We start from the raw sequence: 18,893 nt of genomic DNA, 5'->3' as shown, positions 1-18,893 counted from the left end.
AAGGACCACCAAAGGAACATTCCTGTGAAGTTTTGTCAAAATCCGCTTATCAGTTTCAGAGGAGATGTCGTTTAAAGATTTTGCTATTTTTAGCTGTGGCGGCCATATTGTGCAATGGACCAGAACCATTTGAGCAATTTTAATAAAGGACCACCCAAGGAACATTACTGTCAAGTTTCATCAAAATCTGCCTATCCGTTTCAGAGGAGATGTCGTTTAAAGATTTTGCTATTTTTAGCTCTGGCGGCCATATTGTGCAATGGACCGGAACCATTTGAGCAATTTTGGTAAAGGACCACCAAAGGAACATTCCTGTGAAGTTTTGTCAAAATCCGCTTATCAGTTTCAGAGGAGATGTCGTTTAAAGTAAAAGTTTACGCACGCACGCACGCACGCACGCACTCACGACGGACAATCTGTGACGACATAAGCTCCATGGCCTTCGGCCAGTGGAGCTAAAAAAACAAATGCAGATGTTACGTAAGAATAATGGCATGTATACACGTGTCAAATCAGGCCGCAGATAACTCTCAAGAGCACCGAATGGATGCCAAAGCTTTGTTTTTCTCATTACATCAAGGGCCGTAAGTCAAAAATTATTAACTCCAGAGAAAACACATGTACTTAAACAGAGCTATACTTGGCTTTAACAGCTTGTTTTTAATTAATTTATACCATATACATTCCCAGTCCAAGTATGTTGACACATACAGAATTGGAGGCCGGTAAATAAAGATTCAGTGGATCAAGCCCGGGTCCGACCATCACAAATAGAACAATGGTAGAGATCATCTGGATCAGACACAACAACTTGTACAAAACATAATAATATTTATTCATAATTCGCTTCCTTCTGAAGCATTTCTATCACAGTTATCACAGGTGTGTTTATGGTTTAGCTGAATTACTTGCCACTAATATCTCAAAACTATAACACTTTAAGAATACTTCAGTTTTACTCAATATTTAGCCAGTCAACATGAGCAGTACACAAACACTCTTTCATGGAATACACATAATGCATGGATCTACATAACGAGATGGTCAAAACCCAAAGTGTCATTAGTTTAGGCCGTTTCTATCATATACAAAAAATACAGCTTTCCTTATAAAAAAACATTAAATAACGTTTAAGAAGGTCTGCAGAAACTATTATGAATTAATAACTATAATAAAACACCCTAATAAAAACAAATATGTGTAGCTTTGTTGGGAAAAAGTATGAGGGTGCTTAACCCTAACCCTCCACCAGTTTGTAAGCATTGCTAACATGGGTGACTTCTACTACAATCCTGTTTCCAATTGGGTATCAAGGGCCTAGGAAGAAACACTTATATAAAGATTTAATCTTGAAAACGTTTTACCATTAATAAAATCATGCAACAAGTAATAATCCATAACAGTTAATTTGACTAAAATGAAAATAACTGTTCTTAAAAACTTATAAGATCATTAAACAATTTTCATATTAAAACTCAACAGTAGTTACCATCTTATCCGAACAATAACACTGGCCATGGACTAAAAATACTAGAAACATTCGCTAATTGAGTCAAAATTAATATCCTGGCAGTTAGCTAGTCTATAATTGTGTCTAGGTTTATCTTTTACATGAAAAACTGGTTGTCAGTTTCCCAGTCCACCATCACAGGGACAGTAGGAAGTACAATTGGGCGCTGTTATGAGTCTTGCTGGCTGCCTCTACCCTCACCATTCTGAAAGAGTGAAAACTGAACATAATAATACAACTAGAGCATAGTAATCAATAAAATGTGAACAAAGCAGTTTGTGTAGTTCGTGAGATGTAGGCATCTTTCAGGTGACAAAATATCTTGTCATGTAAGAGTTGGATACAATCACCTACCGTAGCAGGAAACACAGCAACTTCTCCAAGTTGTTGATCACCTGCTGGGACTCTACGAAATAAGAGTTGGATACAATCACCTACCCTGGCAGGACACACAGCAACTTCTCCAAGTTGTCGATCATCTGCTGGGACTCTACCAAGTAAGAGTGGGATAGAAGCACCTATCCTGGCAGGACACACAGCAACTTCTCCAAGTTGTTGATCACCTGCTGGGACTCTACCAAGTAAGAGTTGGATACAATCACCTACCATGGCAGGATACCCAGCAACTTCTGCAAGTTGTCTATCACCTGCTGGGACTCCACCATGTTAGAGTGGGATACAATCACCTACCCTGGCAAGAGACACAGCAACTAATTACTTCGACAAGTTTAATCGTCTGCTGGGATTCCACCATGTAAGAGAGGGATACAATCACTTACCCTGACAGGAGACACAGCAACTTCTCTGCAGACCAGAACTCTCTATGTTTTTGATCACATGTTGTGACTTTACAATGAAAGAGTGGATAGAAGCACCTACCCTGGCAGGAGACTCTGCAGATCTCTCAAGGTTGTTGATCATCTGCTGGGACTCTACCAACAGCTTCCGTAGCTTGCTCGCAGGAGAGGAGTCACCCTGAAACATACATAACAACATACAACATGCCTTGGTATTAATTTTGTCATTTATTACTCCAATCTTTTGATAGAACAGTTGATTGACTTACTCATGCCTAGTCAATTATATCATTAGACTAACTTGTCTTTGCTACATGATTTTTATATCATTCAATATCAAATAGATTAAAAAGTAATATTGGATAACAAATCTCATTCTTTCCAAAACAATATTGAATAATTTATCAATAGGAAAATCAAAAACAATAGAACAACAACAATAAAAACACACCTGAGATATGGTTGATATTTCAATGTTGATGGGTTTGTCGTTCCATATGCTGTCGTCAATATCATCCAGGTCTTCTAAGAAAGAGGTAAGCTTGTTCTCGAAAGTGTAAGGTCGCTCTAACTCTGTGTCTGCACTGCCCTGGGCAGTGGAATCCTGTCCATAATTGGGCTTGTCTGGCCCAATGGTTTTGGAATCCACTGTTGAAACACAGCTATCAGACTGTTCAGACTTAGTATTTTCCTGAACATTATAATGAGCACCATTTGGCATAGTTGATTGACAATAGTTTGATTCATCCTGAAGTCTACTGTTAGCACCTTCCTTTGTCTTGCTGCTGTTAGTGGCATTGCCAGTGTTCTGGTGAAACCGTACTTCTGTTTCTATTACTACATATCCTTCACTCCTTACAGGGGATACACAATATGTACTTCTAGAATTAGGAACAGAGGAGAACTGGAAGTTTTGTTCTGACGACAAGTCTGAAGACTTTTTGCGCCTTTCTTCCTGAATGTTACTGCTTGTTTTGTCTCTTGGTGAATTTCCTCTTTGATGATGAAACCTAGTTTGTTGACTGGGACCCTCTGACTGCTCATAGGACCCATTTAGCACTGTTTCTGGTCTACTGTTCTGTGGACTGATTTGAGCAGGTTTTTGAATGGCACATCTGAAATTCTTTTCAAACGACAACCTCCCAGAGCAGATATTGTCCTCTAGGTCTGACAATCTCCTGCTTGAGCGCAGGCTGTCCATGTCAGACAGTCGTCTGCTGTCCTCACCATCAGAGACCAAACTCTGAGGTCGGCTGCCCTGTGTTTGGATTCCCTGGATATGAGAAGGGTATCCTGTATGGTTTGAGTCCATTTGCTTGTAAAATTTTTGCGGAACACCTGCTTGACGTGATTCAGCCAGATGGTCTGACCCTGTGGACTGGTTTCGCCCATGATACTTGTTGTTGGTTCCACCATGACTATGGTTGCTGCCTGTTTGATTTTCTATGATCTGTGACTGATACCCTGAGCTGTGTGTGTCAGATTCCCTGTATTTATGTTGGTAAGCTGCCTGACTAGAATGCTGGTTGCCTGGCTGCCGCTCCCATGAATACTCTGACATTTGACTATTTTTGCCTTGATAAGAATTACTAGAATTAACTCTGAAACACAAAAAAAACCCCATAACATTCTTTATAAAAGAATATATATTTCCAACTTTAAACAAACCTAAAGCAGAAAGTTGTTTTTGTAATAAACAAGCGCTGTCACAGTGACAGCGCGCTCGACTATTCTGCCGCTTTACAGTGTAAAAATTGAAATGTTTTGGCGAAACATGCATGGATCACTGTAAAATTAGATTAGATTTCAATGCAATACATGATATGTTTGCTGAGATATTAACATAAATGTGGTTACATGCAAAATATCCCAGCTCACTTGTAAAAACAGTTAACTAACTTGGTTATTTAAGTAGGTTGGGTGGTTGAGTACCATTGTATAAAGTCTAAATGCAATACATCAAGTAGTTGCTGAGATATTAACCTATGTGTGTTTACATGCAAAACCTTAACCAGAATTTCTAAGTCAAATAAAAAAGGCCTATAATTTGCATTATATTCAAAAAAGTGTTATCTAACTTCATTAATTTAGTAGGTGAGATAGTTGGATATACATATATCTAAGGTTTTAATGCAATACATGATGTATTTGCTGAGATATTGACTTAAATGTGGTTACATAAAAACCTTAACCAGAATTTCTTTACATGCAAAACCTTAACCAGATTTTCTATGTCAAATAATAAAGGCCCATAATTTGCATTATATTCAAATAAGTGTTATCTAACTTCATTAATTTAGTAGGTTAGATAGTTGGGAATACATATCCAAAGTTTCAAGGCAATAAATGATGCATTTACTGAGATAATGACTTAAAGGTGCTTACATGCAAAACTTAACCAAAGTGTGACGCCGATGCCCACACTGACGCTAGGGTGAATAGTATAGCTCTCCTTATTCTTCAAATAGTCGAGGTAAAATCTGATGTTTCCCCCTATGCACATCATTGAACTTTGACCTTTAAGTGTGACATTATCTCAATACAGTTAACATTTGGAGTGAGTTATTTCAAAATACTTAAAGCTGTTCTAGAGAAATGGAGCGGACACAAAATAAACTCATATGACCTTTTACCAGTGTGACTTTGACATTGAACTGAGCTGGATGTAACATGCCCTATGCACATCTCAATATGGTGAACATTTGTGGTAAGATATTTCAAAATCCTTCTTGCGGTTCAAGAGGTATGTGGCGGACACAAAATATAGTCATATTATAAAACCAAATTATATTTAAATTGTTTGGTTAGGGCTACGGACTATAAAAGGGGCACAGTCGGCGCCTATTTCATAGGTTGGGTCGGGTAACCCAAACCAGAAGTATTTTTTTTAGGCCTAGCCATATGACCTCTGACCTTGACATAATTGTGACCTCAACCTTGAGCTGAGCAGGTTGTAACATGTGCCCAGCACATTGTCTCAATACAGTTTACATATGTGGCATTTTTTTTAAATTGTTCTAGTGGTTCAAAAGATATGGAGTTTGACATAAAATCTAGTCATATGACCTTTGACCTTGACCTGAAATCGAGCTAGTTGTAACATGCGCTCTGCACATTGTCTCAAAATGATGATAATTTGTGGGTAGTTTTTTTTAAAACCCTTCAGGGAATTCAAGAGATATGGAGAAGACAGGATTTGTGACAGACAGATGGACAGATGATACAGAACTTTTCTGGTTTATATTTCTGGTTTATGTGTTATTTCCTTTATACGGACAACTCTAGCAAATACAATACATCTCCCCATTTATGGGGGGAGACCTAATTAGACTAACTGGTACAATTTATGAACATGTATTATTGTCCTATAGATGTGGTCGTTACTCACTGTTGGTTGGAGTGTTGGCAGGTCTCCTTTGTGGTGTCCAGCTGGTTAGATTGTTGGCGTGCCTCTTTGGTGGTGTCCAACTGGAGCTGTAGACTTGCAACTTCATTTAGTTGCCGCTCATACAGCTGTAACATACAGAAATATTTAGATGAGGGTGATGAACTTATTGGCTATGACTTGAATACACTCATTGATATGAAATGCCTAGGAGTTTTCAAGTCAGTTCTAACTTATTGAAAAGGCTAACTTAAAGCCTTGCACCAATTGTAGTTGTATACACATGTTTATGATGTACAGCATACTGTTCCCACCTGTCTGTAGTTTTTCAGCTGCGAGTCTGTCCTCTCCTGTTTCACCTTGATGGACTCTATCAGCTCATCCTTGCACCTCTCCATCATTCCTGTAACATACAATATCATGGTGATTGAATTGTGACATGGAGGGCTCATTTTTATAACACTGTTTGCATAGAATATCTCCAAATAAAAGAAGAGCTATCACAGAATGTGATTAATAACCCAATATGTGGTGTGGCTTTAGTTAACTTTTAAAACCATTTTCTGGAGGAGGGGATGAACCTACCAAGCTCTTTCCCTTTTTGTGAACCTATTTTATTTTTCACTGAAAGGCAAGATATCCTTTTCAAAAGCAGGTTTTACAAGTAACTGAAGTTAGAATGGCTTTTCTGTGGTGCCCAATAATAGCCCTCAGCTAAAGCAACTCATCTCTGGAATCCAATTGACATGACGCTAAATGCGATTAAGTTTCAGTAATTAAGCAATTTGTTTTATTTTTTTAGTGTTTTTTTTCTTTTTATTGGTTTTATGGTTAAAAACATTCAAATCCAGGTTGCACAGTGTCATGTTATTTAAAAGAATGCCAATTTGTTCATAAATAATAGAAAGCACTTACAAACATTTAATAATAACTAACCTAAAAAGTTAACCTGGACAAAAATGTTTTGTTAAATATAAAGTTCTAGGCTGTATTCTCTGTTCTGGCTTATGAGTCTAGTGTTTACCTGCTTCCTTCTGTACAAGGGCTAGCTGTTGCCGTGCAGACCTGTTCTCCTCAGCCAGACGTACCACTTCCTGTCTCTTCTTCTCCAGCTCACCTGTAACCAGTTTATATTGTGTAACATTGCTATCTACATTCCAACTGACCTGTAACCAGTATTTATAGTGCAACATTGCAATCTACATTCCAGCTCACCTGTTACTAGTATTTATAGTGTGACATTGCAATCTACATTCCAGCTCACCTGTAACCAGTTTATATAGTGAAACATTGCTATCATCTACATTCCAGCTCACCTGTAACCAGTATTTATAGTGTAACATTGCTATCTACATTCCAGCTCACCTGTAACCAGTATTTACTGTGAAACATTGCTATCTACATTCCAGCTCATCTGTAACCAGTATTTACTGTGAAACATTGCTAGCTACATTCCAGCTCACCTGTAACCAGTATTTACTGTGAAACATTGCTATCTACATTCCTGCTCATCTGTAACCAGTATTTATAGTGTAACATTGCTATCATCTACATTCCAGCTCTCCTGTACCCAGTATTTATAGTGAAACATTGCAATATACAGGCAACAAATGTTCCCCCTCATCATTCATCAGAGGTTTGATAATGATAAATCACGCACTTGCTGTATGCATAGCATCATCACTCTGGTGTATGAGTATGATGTGTACCTTTAAGTGTTCGTATGTCATCATTGGCGTTGGTGTATCTTTGTTTCCAGTCCTGAGTCTCGCGGAGGGCATCCTTCTCACGGTCTTGACATTCCTTGCAGCGCAGGTCTAGCTGACGTAGCCGCTCACTCAACTCTTTCATCTGACTGGTTGCTGACGAGATGTCCTTCTCCTGATCACATACAAGCAGATCAGACAGTGTCAACAAAGATATAGGTACTAGCCCTTTATGGCAAATTTTAAATGAAGTCACAAAGAAAATTTTGGTTTCTTCTCAGACTCATGTATACTTCAACAAGCTTTTTTTCATGAATCTATGCTCAACACAGGCTTCGGAGGTTAGTATAATTCAAAGTTCATTTGTTTAAATTTTCAGTTTCTTGTGTATTGTAAGCCCATTTTATATGTTCTAAGAACCCAGACAAAAAAACAACAACAACAAAAATAACAATCCTGTAAGCATGGTACACTTGTACCTTTGTTCTCAGCGTGGTGGATAGTTCCTGTTCCTTGGTTTGCAGCTGGTTGTGGGCCACTGTCATATCTTTTAGAGACTTTTCCAAGCTTGACATCCGCTCCTGTGAAAAGGAATCATATAGTGAAGAGTAAGAGAAATTTCCCTAATTATGATATTTCCAGAGAATTTACCTTTATTTGCCATTCCCTAAACAATATGTGTATGTGTTTGTTGCAGAATTGCATATCTTTCTATAACTAGTCATGCTTACTCTAGACACTAAACTCCCACCTTAAGCTTTGTGTTGTGAGCTCGGCAGAGAGAGTTCTGGTTCTCCAGTGCAGAGACATCTCCCCGTAGCGACTCCATCTGCTCTAATGTATCCACCTCCCGAGTTTTCAGCGCCCGAATACTCGATATGTAGTCGCGCAGCTGGTCAGTCTTACTACGCAAGTCCTCTAAACATAAAAGACAGTCTTTATCATAAAGGACATTGTGTTCAAAAATCAAAAAACTGTTAACACCTTGTGTTTGATATAAAAAAGCTACATATAAAACATTGTGTTTAATAACAAAAAAGCTTTCTAAGATTTAGGATTATATGCTGTATGGTGACTTAATAATCTAATTTATCTAAGATTTTCACTCATAGAATAAAATATAAAACATAGATTTCTAATAAAGTGTTGAAAAAAGAAGAAACATTAAAAGAAGCTCATATTGCTGAGGAAACGATAGTTTCTTAAAGTGGGAGAATAAGACTTTTAGGAAGTAAAACAAGTTGTTACACTTATTTTTTTTAATTTACTGGTCATTTAATGTTTGCTATAAGAAATATTTTTATATAAATTGATCTATCTAAAGTCTATGTTTATAAATTGAATCTAATCATGCAAGAATTCAACCAGATGAGTTACAATTAAGTATTTTTAATTTTAAACAAAGAATGTCCATTGTGAATACATGTTTCAGTATGGATGATCTTTATCTGCCCAAAACAAAGACTAGCACAGAAACTATACTTCAAGAATTTAAATAGAGTGTGGAAAAATCATAAACACAATATGAACGTAAACTTGATATAATACATGTAGTGTAGAGTTCAAACTTAAAATTTATAAGATTTTTTACATGAAATTGTTAGAACAGATTATGGTAGATTTGTTTTAATACTAGTTAGTGATATTAAACATTAAGCCCCCTGAGCACAACTTTGACAAGGAAATATTTGAAAAGCATTATCTATAACCATGGCCTTGACCATTGATCATCTTACACGTAATGCAAGAGGTGTTGTCCACTTGCCAAGTACAAAGTTTATATAACACTGTTGATTGTGACCTACTGCCCCAATATCAATAGTGGTCATCTACTGGTCAAGGGAACCTACCACTGAAGTGTCATAGCCCTGGATTAAACCATTCTCAAGTTTAAAGCCACCGAATTCTTCATAACAAGTTGATCAAGACCTTGACCTCCGACCCCCAAAGTACTGATCAAGGGTTTTTTAACACTGGACTTCCATGGTTCTAGGTCAAACCATTAATCAAGTTATTGTGCCAACAGTGGAATAAAGTATTTTACTGACAAACAGTAGCCATGTTTCATATTCATAATTAAAATAAATCCGAAGAAAACTACAGGAAAGGTGTCTCAGCATGGTAAACCACCATAACAATTTGTTCTGAAAATCTTTCAATGCATGGTAAAGATACAGCCCTGATAAAGGTTCAGTCCAGACCTCTCCTATCAACAGTACTCATTTTGAAATTTAACCTCTAAGTGTGACCTTGACCTTGGAGGTGTACACCTTGGTCCTGTGCAAGACACGCCACAACATCATGGTGAACCTTCATGGCAAGTTTTTTGAAAATCCTATCATGCATGGTCGAGATAAAGCCCAGACAAGAAACATTTCAACCTTTGACCTCTTACCTTGACCTTTAAGGTACAGACATGGGTCTAGTGCGCGACATGCCATCTCTTTATGGTGAACCTTCATGGCAAGTTTTTTGAAAATCCTATAATGCATGGTCAAGATACAGCCCGTACAAAGGTGACTCTGGACAGACGCACACACATACATGTAACTGTCATTGTTACATCTATGTCTCGCTCAGCACAAGTGGGCTCAAAAAAACATTATGTCCATGATTTTAGTATGCAACATAATAATGCAAAAACATCCCCACTGAGTATATATATATATATGTATGAATAGATTTTCAAAACATATCTGAAAGAAACTAAGTTTTGACCAAAGCCGTTTCAATTTGAGCAGCGCACACATACAGAACCTTTAAAAAATAATGTCATTTTGTAGGTTTTGCCATAGTGAGTCAATCATATATATGTTCAAGCGCTCAAACCCAAAAAAGTAAGTAAGCAGTGAAATGCCCCAAGTGGAGTTGTAAAAGAAAGAGGAATAGAGCAAGATTATCAGTTTGTACCAGAGCTCATATCTACAAAACTACTCTCCGTGAAAATGTTAGTTCTACAACCAGGTGGTTACCGTATCTCACTGGATTGGAATGCAAAATTAAAATTAAATCATGCTTATACTGTTACAATCTTTAAATATAACTTCAGTGCATTATTAAAGTATGTGAAATCCCATAAATGACTCAATTTTAGATCCATTACACAATACAAAAAAATATTATATTTAGAGAACAAATCAGTGACGCAAATGAATTCCTTTTAATTTATGTATACCAGAACATAACCTAAAGAATCATCTGAATGTGTTTTTACAATACAGTAACTACAATTGAAGCACTAAGAAAACAGGTGCAAATACAAGAGAGGACTAGTTCACATAACTGTCCCATGATAAGTCATTAGTCAGTCTTAGTATATTGAAATAAGCCAGCATTCTTACACACCCGTGACCCAATACAAATCTGACACCCACCCTGCAACACTACCCTATCAGGTGTTAAGTGTTTCCCACTATGTTGACATACCCACCTTCATACTGTGCACACTTCTTGTCCAGGGATGTGAGGCGGGCTCGGTCCTGCTCCCAGGCAGTCAGCTGCTGCTGGTGGGCGGCCATCATGTCACTGAGTTCACGGTCCCGGTCCCTTAACTCCCCAACCAACAGCTGAATCTCTGCGCGCTGCTTCTGTAACGTCATGTTCTCAAGCTCACACAGGCTTGTATTCTGGAAACAAGTGGCAGGTTCATAATGTCTTCAAATACTTCAATAGGGGAACATGTGAAAATGAGGTCCCCATCTCTGAGAACACACCATATAAAATGACTACAATAAAAAACTTATGAAAATTAGATATAATCAAAGTGCAATTCTTCATCCTCCATTCTTGAAAGTTTGAAGATAAACACTAGTAATTTTTGGTAGATCATGAGACACCATCTCTTAATCACCGAATAATTTTAAGTCTTTCTATATGTGTACATTTGTGACTTCATTTATAGTGAAAACAAGTACACATGTATGCTAAATCATAAACTAATTAAGAAAAGTGAATGTCTGATAGTATATATATAGTGGAATAATGATTGACTCTCCAGTTTTATTGGAAAAAAAACAACAACAGACAAGATAAAAATGACAGAGGAAGACTCACTTGTTTAGAGAGTGACTTGTTGGTGTTGCGCTGTGCTCTGGGACTGTGTATAGTTGGTCTCTTCATCTCTGGTGTGCCAGAGATCACTTCCTTGTGTTTTCTGCCCCCTTGAGCATCTCTTTCTGTCTCTTTTGTCTTATTGAGCAACCGTGTTTGACTTTTGGGGCTTGATGACTTGGGACTTTCCAAGAACTCCGTACTAATCCTTGCTTTTGTCTGAACATTTATTTCTTCATGTCGACCACTAGATAATCTTGATGATGGAGTATTGTCTTCAGACCTTATAGACTTAGAACCTTGCTTGTCATTATCATCAACAGATCTGTCTCTATGTCTTGAGCTTGAAAATGCAATATTGTCACTATTTTCAACATTTGGTACACTAAATAATCCATCAGTGTATTTCAAACTTGATTTGAAAATGTTTTTAGCACCTTTGTTTTCTGAATCTCTTACATGCTGACTTTGGACTTTGTTCTTAGCGAGGTCTGACATAGCTTGTCTTTCATGGTGGAATGCTTTAGTGGATGGATGTTCTTGTGTGCTGGGTCTGAGATTGTCAATGAATGAGAGGTCTTGATCATTCCTCCTCTCCACCAACTGTGGTTTCCCGCTGTACTGTTGATGTTCCCTGTTTGGGTGGCCCCTGATCCTGTCTGGGTCATGTATTGCCTGCAGACTTTCTTCATAGTCATCTCTGTTAGCATGCTTCGACATGAGAGCTCGCATCACATTTTTGGTTGATGGAAGAGGTACTTTACCTCCCTATAAACAGATTCAAAATGATCACAACACACGAAGTATTTTACCAGTACTACTTGTAGTCAAAATCACTGTACCGTAGTGTACCTGATTGGATAGGAATGCAAATCAACTCAATATAATGAGTTTTATTTGTTTAATTTATTTAACTCACCTTTATTGGAGTGCTGTGCACTGGTATATCATCAGCATTGGAAAGGGCTGGAATACCTGCCAAAAAATGGAACATCATAATATGTTACAGAGAACGAAGTAATAGTTTAAGTAGAAATTGTGGCCTGAAGAATACAACTTGAATTCACTTGAATCTTCTGACTGGGCATTTTGAATTACTGAACAATTACAGCAGTCTCCATTCACAGATAATAACATCAATAACAACTAAAAATGAGACACTGTCTTTATTTTATTGGTTTAGATCCCCAACTATATTTTTAGTTGTAATTATCAGATCAACATCGAAAATTCTCTGCAACATGCTCTGAAAGTAAAACCCTCAGTCACACAGTACAGTTCAAGACTCAAGAGATACATTGTACCATGTACTGTACTAAAATATGTGAAATGATTTACATCCAATACACCTTTAATGTTTGCACACTTTTGTATACAGTAAATTGAGTAATCATTTTAAATGAAGATGGAGGTACTATCACATCATAACTGTATTGATTTTACAAAAATATATCTCCATTCAATGTATACTTTGTATCATCTAGTTTACCCAATACATGGAAGACATGACAAGTCCCTGGTACCTGATTCATCTGCAAAAGTGTCGTCCATAGCACACTTTCAAAATAGCAGGTCATCTGAAACAAATCAGTTAAAACTACATGTACATTGACACATTGCAATAAAATTGGTCACTATAAGAGTTCATGCATAAGCATATTTTTTTAAATGATATAAAAAGATAAATTCCCTTATTGCTCCCACCAAGTGCCATGGTCCCCGGTGTAGGCCCAGTCTATCACATCATTTTAAATGTGTTTTTAGCTTAAATACACTAGAAAACACCAGTTCACTAAGAGCATACTAAACATAACGTAATAAAATCCAACTAAATCATGACCCAAACATCCTGAGCTGTATGGTTATATTATAAACTGTTTGTGTCATATATTCTAGAGTCATGTTTTAATAAAAGGACTTACTAGTTTGTCTAATTTAAAACAAGACGCCAATGCGGCAACCCCGCATTAAAGCCGGATTTTTTATTTGACACTGCAATTTAGAAAACCTAGGATTTGAGCTAGTGACCTAGTACTTTTAACCAAAAGGACCCATTTTTATACTTATTGGAGATATAGTTCATATAAATAACCTGATCAACAGAAACTATTCCATTTGTGTGGGGAAAAATGAACATTTTATAAATACATCAGCTTTTCCAATAAGATCTGTCCCAGAGACCTAGTTTTAGACCCTAGATGGCACACTTTATAATCTAAGATTACATGTACACAAATATTTTTAAAGTTAATTAAAATTTAAATTTTTGAGAAATATGGGAAGATAAATTATGAAATTCATGATTGGGACGTGTGTTTATGAAATAGCAATTGAATTTAGTTGTTGACTGATATTGATAGGTTTATTGGTAAGCATATGACATCGGGAAACTATTTCCTAAGATTTGACCTAGTGACCTAGCTTTTGATCTGAGGTGACCCATATTCACAAATGTTTAAGACAACATGTAGACAAATATTTTGACCAAGTTTCATAAAGATTTGACAAAAATTGTTGAATTTATGATGTGGAAAGATTTTCCTAAGATTTGACCTAGTGACCTAGAATTTGACCTGGGATGACCAATATAAAAAATAAGCAAGATATTATGCAGACAAATATTCTGACCAAGTTTTATCAAGATATGAAAAAAAATGTTGAATTTATGACGTAGAAATATTTTATCCTAAGATTTGACCTAGTGACCTAGATTTTGACCCGAGATGACCCATATTCATATATATTCAAGATAACATGCCGACAAATAGTCTGACCAAGTTTGATAACCATTGGATCGAAACTCTTGATTCTATTACATAAAATGAAAACTTTAACGCAGAATTGTTAACGCAAAATCTACCACAATCCCCTAGCATGCTTAATAATTAGATTATAATACTGTTTTTGGAATTTGGATTCGATGTATAGTAGTGCAAACTTATGACTGATGTGGATTCTGGTATTTTCGCAAACATTTTATTTATTGAGTGTATTATTGTGTATATATATATATCAATTACATAATGAAATAGTATAAAGTATCAATCTCCTTCATTTACTTCATTAGCATAAGTTCTCATTCCTTTAGTTAAGTAAATGGCGATCATGTACTCATTTTCAAATATATCCCTACAGATCATGCAAGCATTATAATAAAGAAGAAAGTTTGTTTTAAGCTTAATAAATAAAAAAAAAAAATAAAATATTTGTAGTAAACATTTTAATTGCTAAAAACATTTAAATACTAAAAAATAATAATCAGAAAAAAAATATAACTTTAAAAAGTTAAATCAATTTAGCTTAAAAGGTACTTACACCCACAAAAAAGTTCTTATTTTCAAAACAGACTCCAGCCCATATTAGCGCCCTGATACCAGGGCGTCTGTTTTTCAAAATCCATATCACCAGAGCGCTTGAAATTCGTATTGCGTTAAGATCAAGCCACAGGGCACTTGTACTTTCGTTACTCCAATAGCAAGAAATAAGCCTGCTATTATCAGACCATACTCCCAGGGCATTTTCTTGACCATTTAGGAGATGCCAAACATGGGTATGAAGTAATTTTCAATGAAAGGGTGTTGTTTAAACAGCATTTTGATAGCAGACTTATAACATAACTCTCTTTGACTTATCTTAAATGGTAATTGATTTAAGGCAATGTTTTCGATGCAGGGTAATTATAGTGTGATCAGCTGCTTCTGCATTTTTTCTATTGAATTAAAAAAAATGCAGAATGGTTAAATTTTGACACCATTTCTGCAATAGAGTATTGTGTGCATGCATCTGTTTGAAAGGACAATTATTTTATCTGCACTATAGTATCAGAGTCGTGTGTTTTTAAAAAGAACCTGTCAAGTGACAGGAAAAGTGAGCACCAACCTGGGCCAAGGAGAATATTTGGACTAAAATTGGTTCGGGAGCCTCAGCGTGTTTTCCTTCAACTAAAAAACAACAAACTTAACCTTAATAACTATATTGAATAGGAATACGTACGCCGATCAGATATTGAAAAACACATCGTTTAAACGCATGCAAGGTTTGTTTTTGTTTTGAGTTTCATGTCCAAGCACGCCGCGCATGCGCATTATGCATCCACTGCCGCAAGGGTCTGTTAAAGGCTACAGTCAACCGTAAACAGTGGTGATACGCTAGTCGTCTGTAAAGCGCACAACTGACAGAACAAGCCATATTGCATATTGCATATTGATGCAAGGTGTCTCCTTGGCCTAGTGGTTAAGCATCCGCCTACGGAGCGGGGGTTCGTTGGTTTGATCCCTGACCGCGTCATACTGAAAATACGTTAAACGTTGGTACAAGTAGTTTCCTTGCCTGGCGCTTGGCATTAAAAGGGTACAGTAATGCTTGGAAATGTGGTGTACTCAGTACTGGTTTAACCCAGGAAAGTTGTAACCCGTGTATCGGTGCTTTACACCGAGCACGTAAAAGAACCAAGGGGTCTCTTCGAGGGTATCTCACCACTGTCTCTTCAGCCTGCTGTCCCTTCAGCAAATACAAAGGACCCCTTTAGAAATAAGTGTTTGCACTTTCACGGGTTATCCTTGACCGAAAGGTACAAACAAATCATGTTTTTATTAAGGCTTCAATAGTTAATTCAATGCTACTTTAGACGAATTATGAAGATTCATGATTTCTCATGAATAATCCTACACATGTGATTATTAGAGAGTTTACGGAACTTATATGGAAATGATAAGTGTTTACTGTTAACTATTATCATATGATGTATGTCTGTTGATGGGTTAACTATGGAATTACTGATTTCTCATTATCTTTTAGTAACCAATGATAATATGTTTTCATGAGTTTTTAACAAATGACAGTCCTTTTCCTTCTTTTTTTTGGTGAACCTTGGGCCAAAAATAATTATTATGAACATTTTATTTTTGGTTTCTGGCGTAAGCAGTTAATATTATATAATTATATAAAGTTTATTTATTTATTTGGGAGGGGAACATCATATTGAAGGTATTTGCTTATTTATTTTTCTATTCTGATAGCATTTCAATTGAGGTCCAAATAGTTGTTATTTGATATTTAGTACTGCTGGAATTAGACATGTAATTTAAACAAATTACTTATTTTTTTATTTACATGCATGTTTCGGTTAACAGAAGCATATTAGTAGCGATTTGACGAGTGTCAAGGTCAACTAGAGATTAGACTTTAGGTGTGTGTGTGTGTGTGTGTGCGTGTGTGCGTGCGTGCGTGTGTGTGTGCCGCGAATGTGTGTGTGCGTCCGTGCGTGCGTGCGTGTGTGCCGTGCTTGCGTGCGTGCGTACGTGTGTGTGTGTGTGTGTTGTTGTTTTTGTAAAATAAGAATAAGATGTATATTTCTTTGTATCGTGTTTTATATAATTGATATCCTACATAAAATTAACAAAACTCGCTGTATTAATGTATTTTGTCTTTGTTCTGTTGTATGTATTTATGTAATATTGTTTTATCTAAAAGTTCATCACATTGTTATAATTGTAATTAACTCAGCTCATATTCTATATAACGTATCCGTAACATTAAATACAACTATAAAATAAAGAGAGAAAAACATGGTCAACAACTAACGCCATATCTATTTAACTTCATATAAAGAGCCAAATCACGTATAATACACAGCCATGACCTTAATAGTAATAATGACTACTACTACTAATAATAAAAACTACGCATTCGGAACAAACCGAAATGTCCGAACTATGACGGATTTATGACATTAAATTTTCGCAATCGTAGTTTCTCGGCCATCGCCGGCATGCGTAATTTCACGGAAACGACTATATAAACTGACACCTTGCGATATCGCGAGAAAATTCAGTGCTGTCGCGTTATCTTTCCGGCCTCAAAAGATTACGCCCCTAAGTTATGCCCCATCTAACGCCAAGTCCTGGATCCGCCCTTGCTTTTATCGTTAATCACAATTCCTTTGAATTACGCTTTAAGTTTTCATATCATATTCTTTAAACTTAAATTTATCTATCTAGTTCGTGTTTTGGCACTTATGTTTTCTATCAAATACATATGAACTAACCATCAGATTCTTACATGCGTATTTACTAACACAACGTGTATACAAATCGTTTTCATAGAAAGTATATATTTTAAAAAAAACAACGAACTCGTATGGTCGGCGACCAGCCAAACTAAAAGAACAGCGAATAACTTCTTTTAAGTTCTCTTTTTAGACGTTATGCTTATTCATTTTATGACTTTATTTGTCGTTTTAGAAGATTTTTCACGCAACAAAACGGTTCTTAAACACAAATTTGAAGTACAGTTAAAGGAGAGTTATCATTTAGGATTTGTTTTCTTATATATAAAATGAATCCATGTATACCTTCCAACTGAAAATTACAAACATGTATCCCTATATATAACAAGAAGATTTTTGATGCAAGACAACACAGACGCGCCTGAATAGGTAAAAACGTGTATTTATATGTTTTATAATAATTCAAATTCGGAGGGTAAACATAAATTTAAACATTCTACTAAGTGACGGAAATAAGCAGGGCTGACATGAATTGATATACGCCGGTTAACTGACGTATTAAATCAAGGGAGCGCCATGTTGTCAGAAACATGTTAAAGGTTATACAAAACATGTATATCCCCACCAAATGACTAGCAGTCAATACTTGATTTCGAATTAAATATCTGCGGTACAATTAAGGAGGTATGTGGAAAATGTTCCAAACACGTAAGGTCGACATTTAGGTGCATTATCACATTATTTGAGGGTATATTTGTCTGCCTATTTCAGTAATCTGCGCATTGCGGTAAGCCTGAGACATGTACCCTGTGTTTCTTATCGTGAAATCTTACAAGAGGTATGCGCGTGATTAGGTAGCGATTTTCAAACACAGTGCTTTCCTTTGACAAAGGGGAATCACCACTGCGTCTGACTAGCGACCAGTCTAAACAAAAGGGCAGCGAATAAGTTTGTTGTTTTTCGTTACAGCCGTCAGCCTAACATATCTTTATAGAAACATGTTTTATATCGGTGCTTTGACTATTTACGGACATCAAAACCGTTCCTTTACAACATAGTTTAAGGAAAGTTGAAATTAATGTATTATTGATGAAAAGTATTCACTTTGCTTACCATCCAAACTTTTTTCTATAGACCCTTTCCCATTGTAAACATAAAGACCACCACAATCGTCATATTCACAAACACTGTCAATCTTTGCTTATATATGACTACAAAACCGTGTAAGAATAAATGTTAAACAAATTATGATTTACAATTTTGTTATCGTAATAGTCGAGCAGCCACTCGCTACATCAATCACTCCTGATCGAACAACACAGTGATAATATACTTTTGCACAGAGGTTACATTTTGAGTTTGCTTTCTTAAAATGAAGACTCTGGTTATCTGTCTCAGGTTTATTTTCAAAGTTTTAAGTAAACTATTGTTTGACTGT

The 18,893-nt window shown here is 36.3% G+C and overlaps 1 protein-coding gene across 2 annotated transcripts; it reads right to left on the bottom strand.

Moving 5' to 3' along the window:
• Positions 1-818: 818 nt before the first annotated feature.
• LOC128232669 (uncharacterized) lies at positions 819-15,522 on the bottom strand. 2 transcript variants are annotated; one of them, XM_052946361.1, is made up of 14 exons: positions 15,442-15,522; positions 12,972-13,025; positions 12,368-12,423; positions 11,452-12,216; positions 10,829-11,024; positions 8,150-8,316; positions 7,878-7,979; positions 7,402-7,573; positions 6,717-6,809; positions 6,007-6,095; positions 5,696-5,820; positions 2,759-3,908; positions 2,390-2,485; positions 819-1,715 (listed from the first exon to the last, which is right to left on the bottom strand). In XM_052946361.1, exons 2-14 carry the CDS (start codon positions 12,997-12,999, stop codon positions 1,680-1,682), a joined length of 3,075 nt encoding a protein of 1,024 aa, XP_052802321.1. In that variant the 5' UTR covers positions 13,000-13,025; positions 15,442-15,522; the 3' UTR covers positions 819-1,679. The 2 variants fall into 2 exon arrangements, with proteins under 2 accessions (XP_052802321.1, XP_052802322.1); XM_052946362.1 differs by lacking the exon at positions 15,442-15,522 and adding an exon at positions 15,328-15,439.
• Positions 15,523-18,893: the final 3,371 nt, after the last annotated feature.

The sequence above is a fragment of the Mya arenaria genome, chromosome 4 (assembly GCF_026914265.1).
Source record: "Mya arenaria isolate MELC-2E11 chromosome 4, ASM2691426v1".
NCBI lineage: Eukaryota > Metazoa > Mollusca > Bivalvia > Myida > Myidae > Mya > Mya arenaria.
The sequence above is the reverse complement of the archived record's forward strand: the minus strand, read 5'-3'. Positions and strand labels throughout refer to the sequence as shown.

Excerpts from the sequence above, each read along its gene's own strand:
- LOC128232669 (XM_052946361.1), bottom strand. The coding sequence starts at position 12,999 with ATGGACGACACTTTTGCAGATGAATCAG. Across the intron at positions 7,574-7,877 it reads CCACCACGCTGAGAACAAAG|GAGAAGGACATCTCGTCAGC; the intron begins GTACAAGTGTAC and ends GTATGTGATCAG. Across the intron at positions 6,810-7,401 it reads TGACATACGAACACTTAAAG|GTGAGCTGGAGAAGAAGAGA; the intron begins GTACACATCATA and ends AACTGGTTACAG.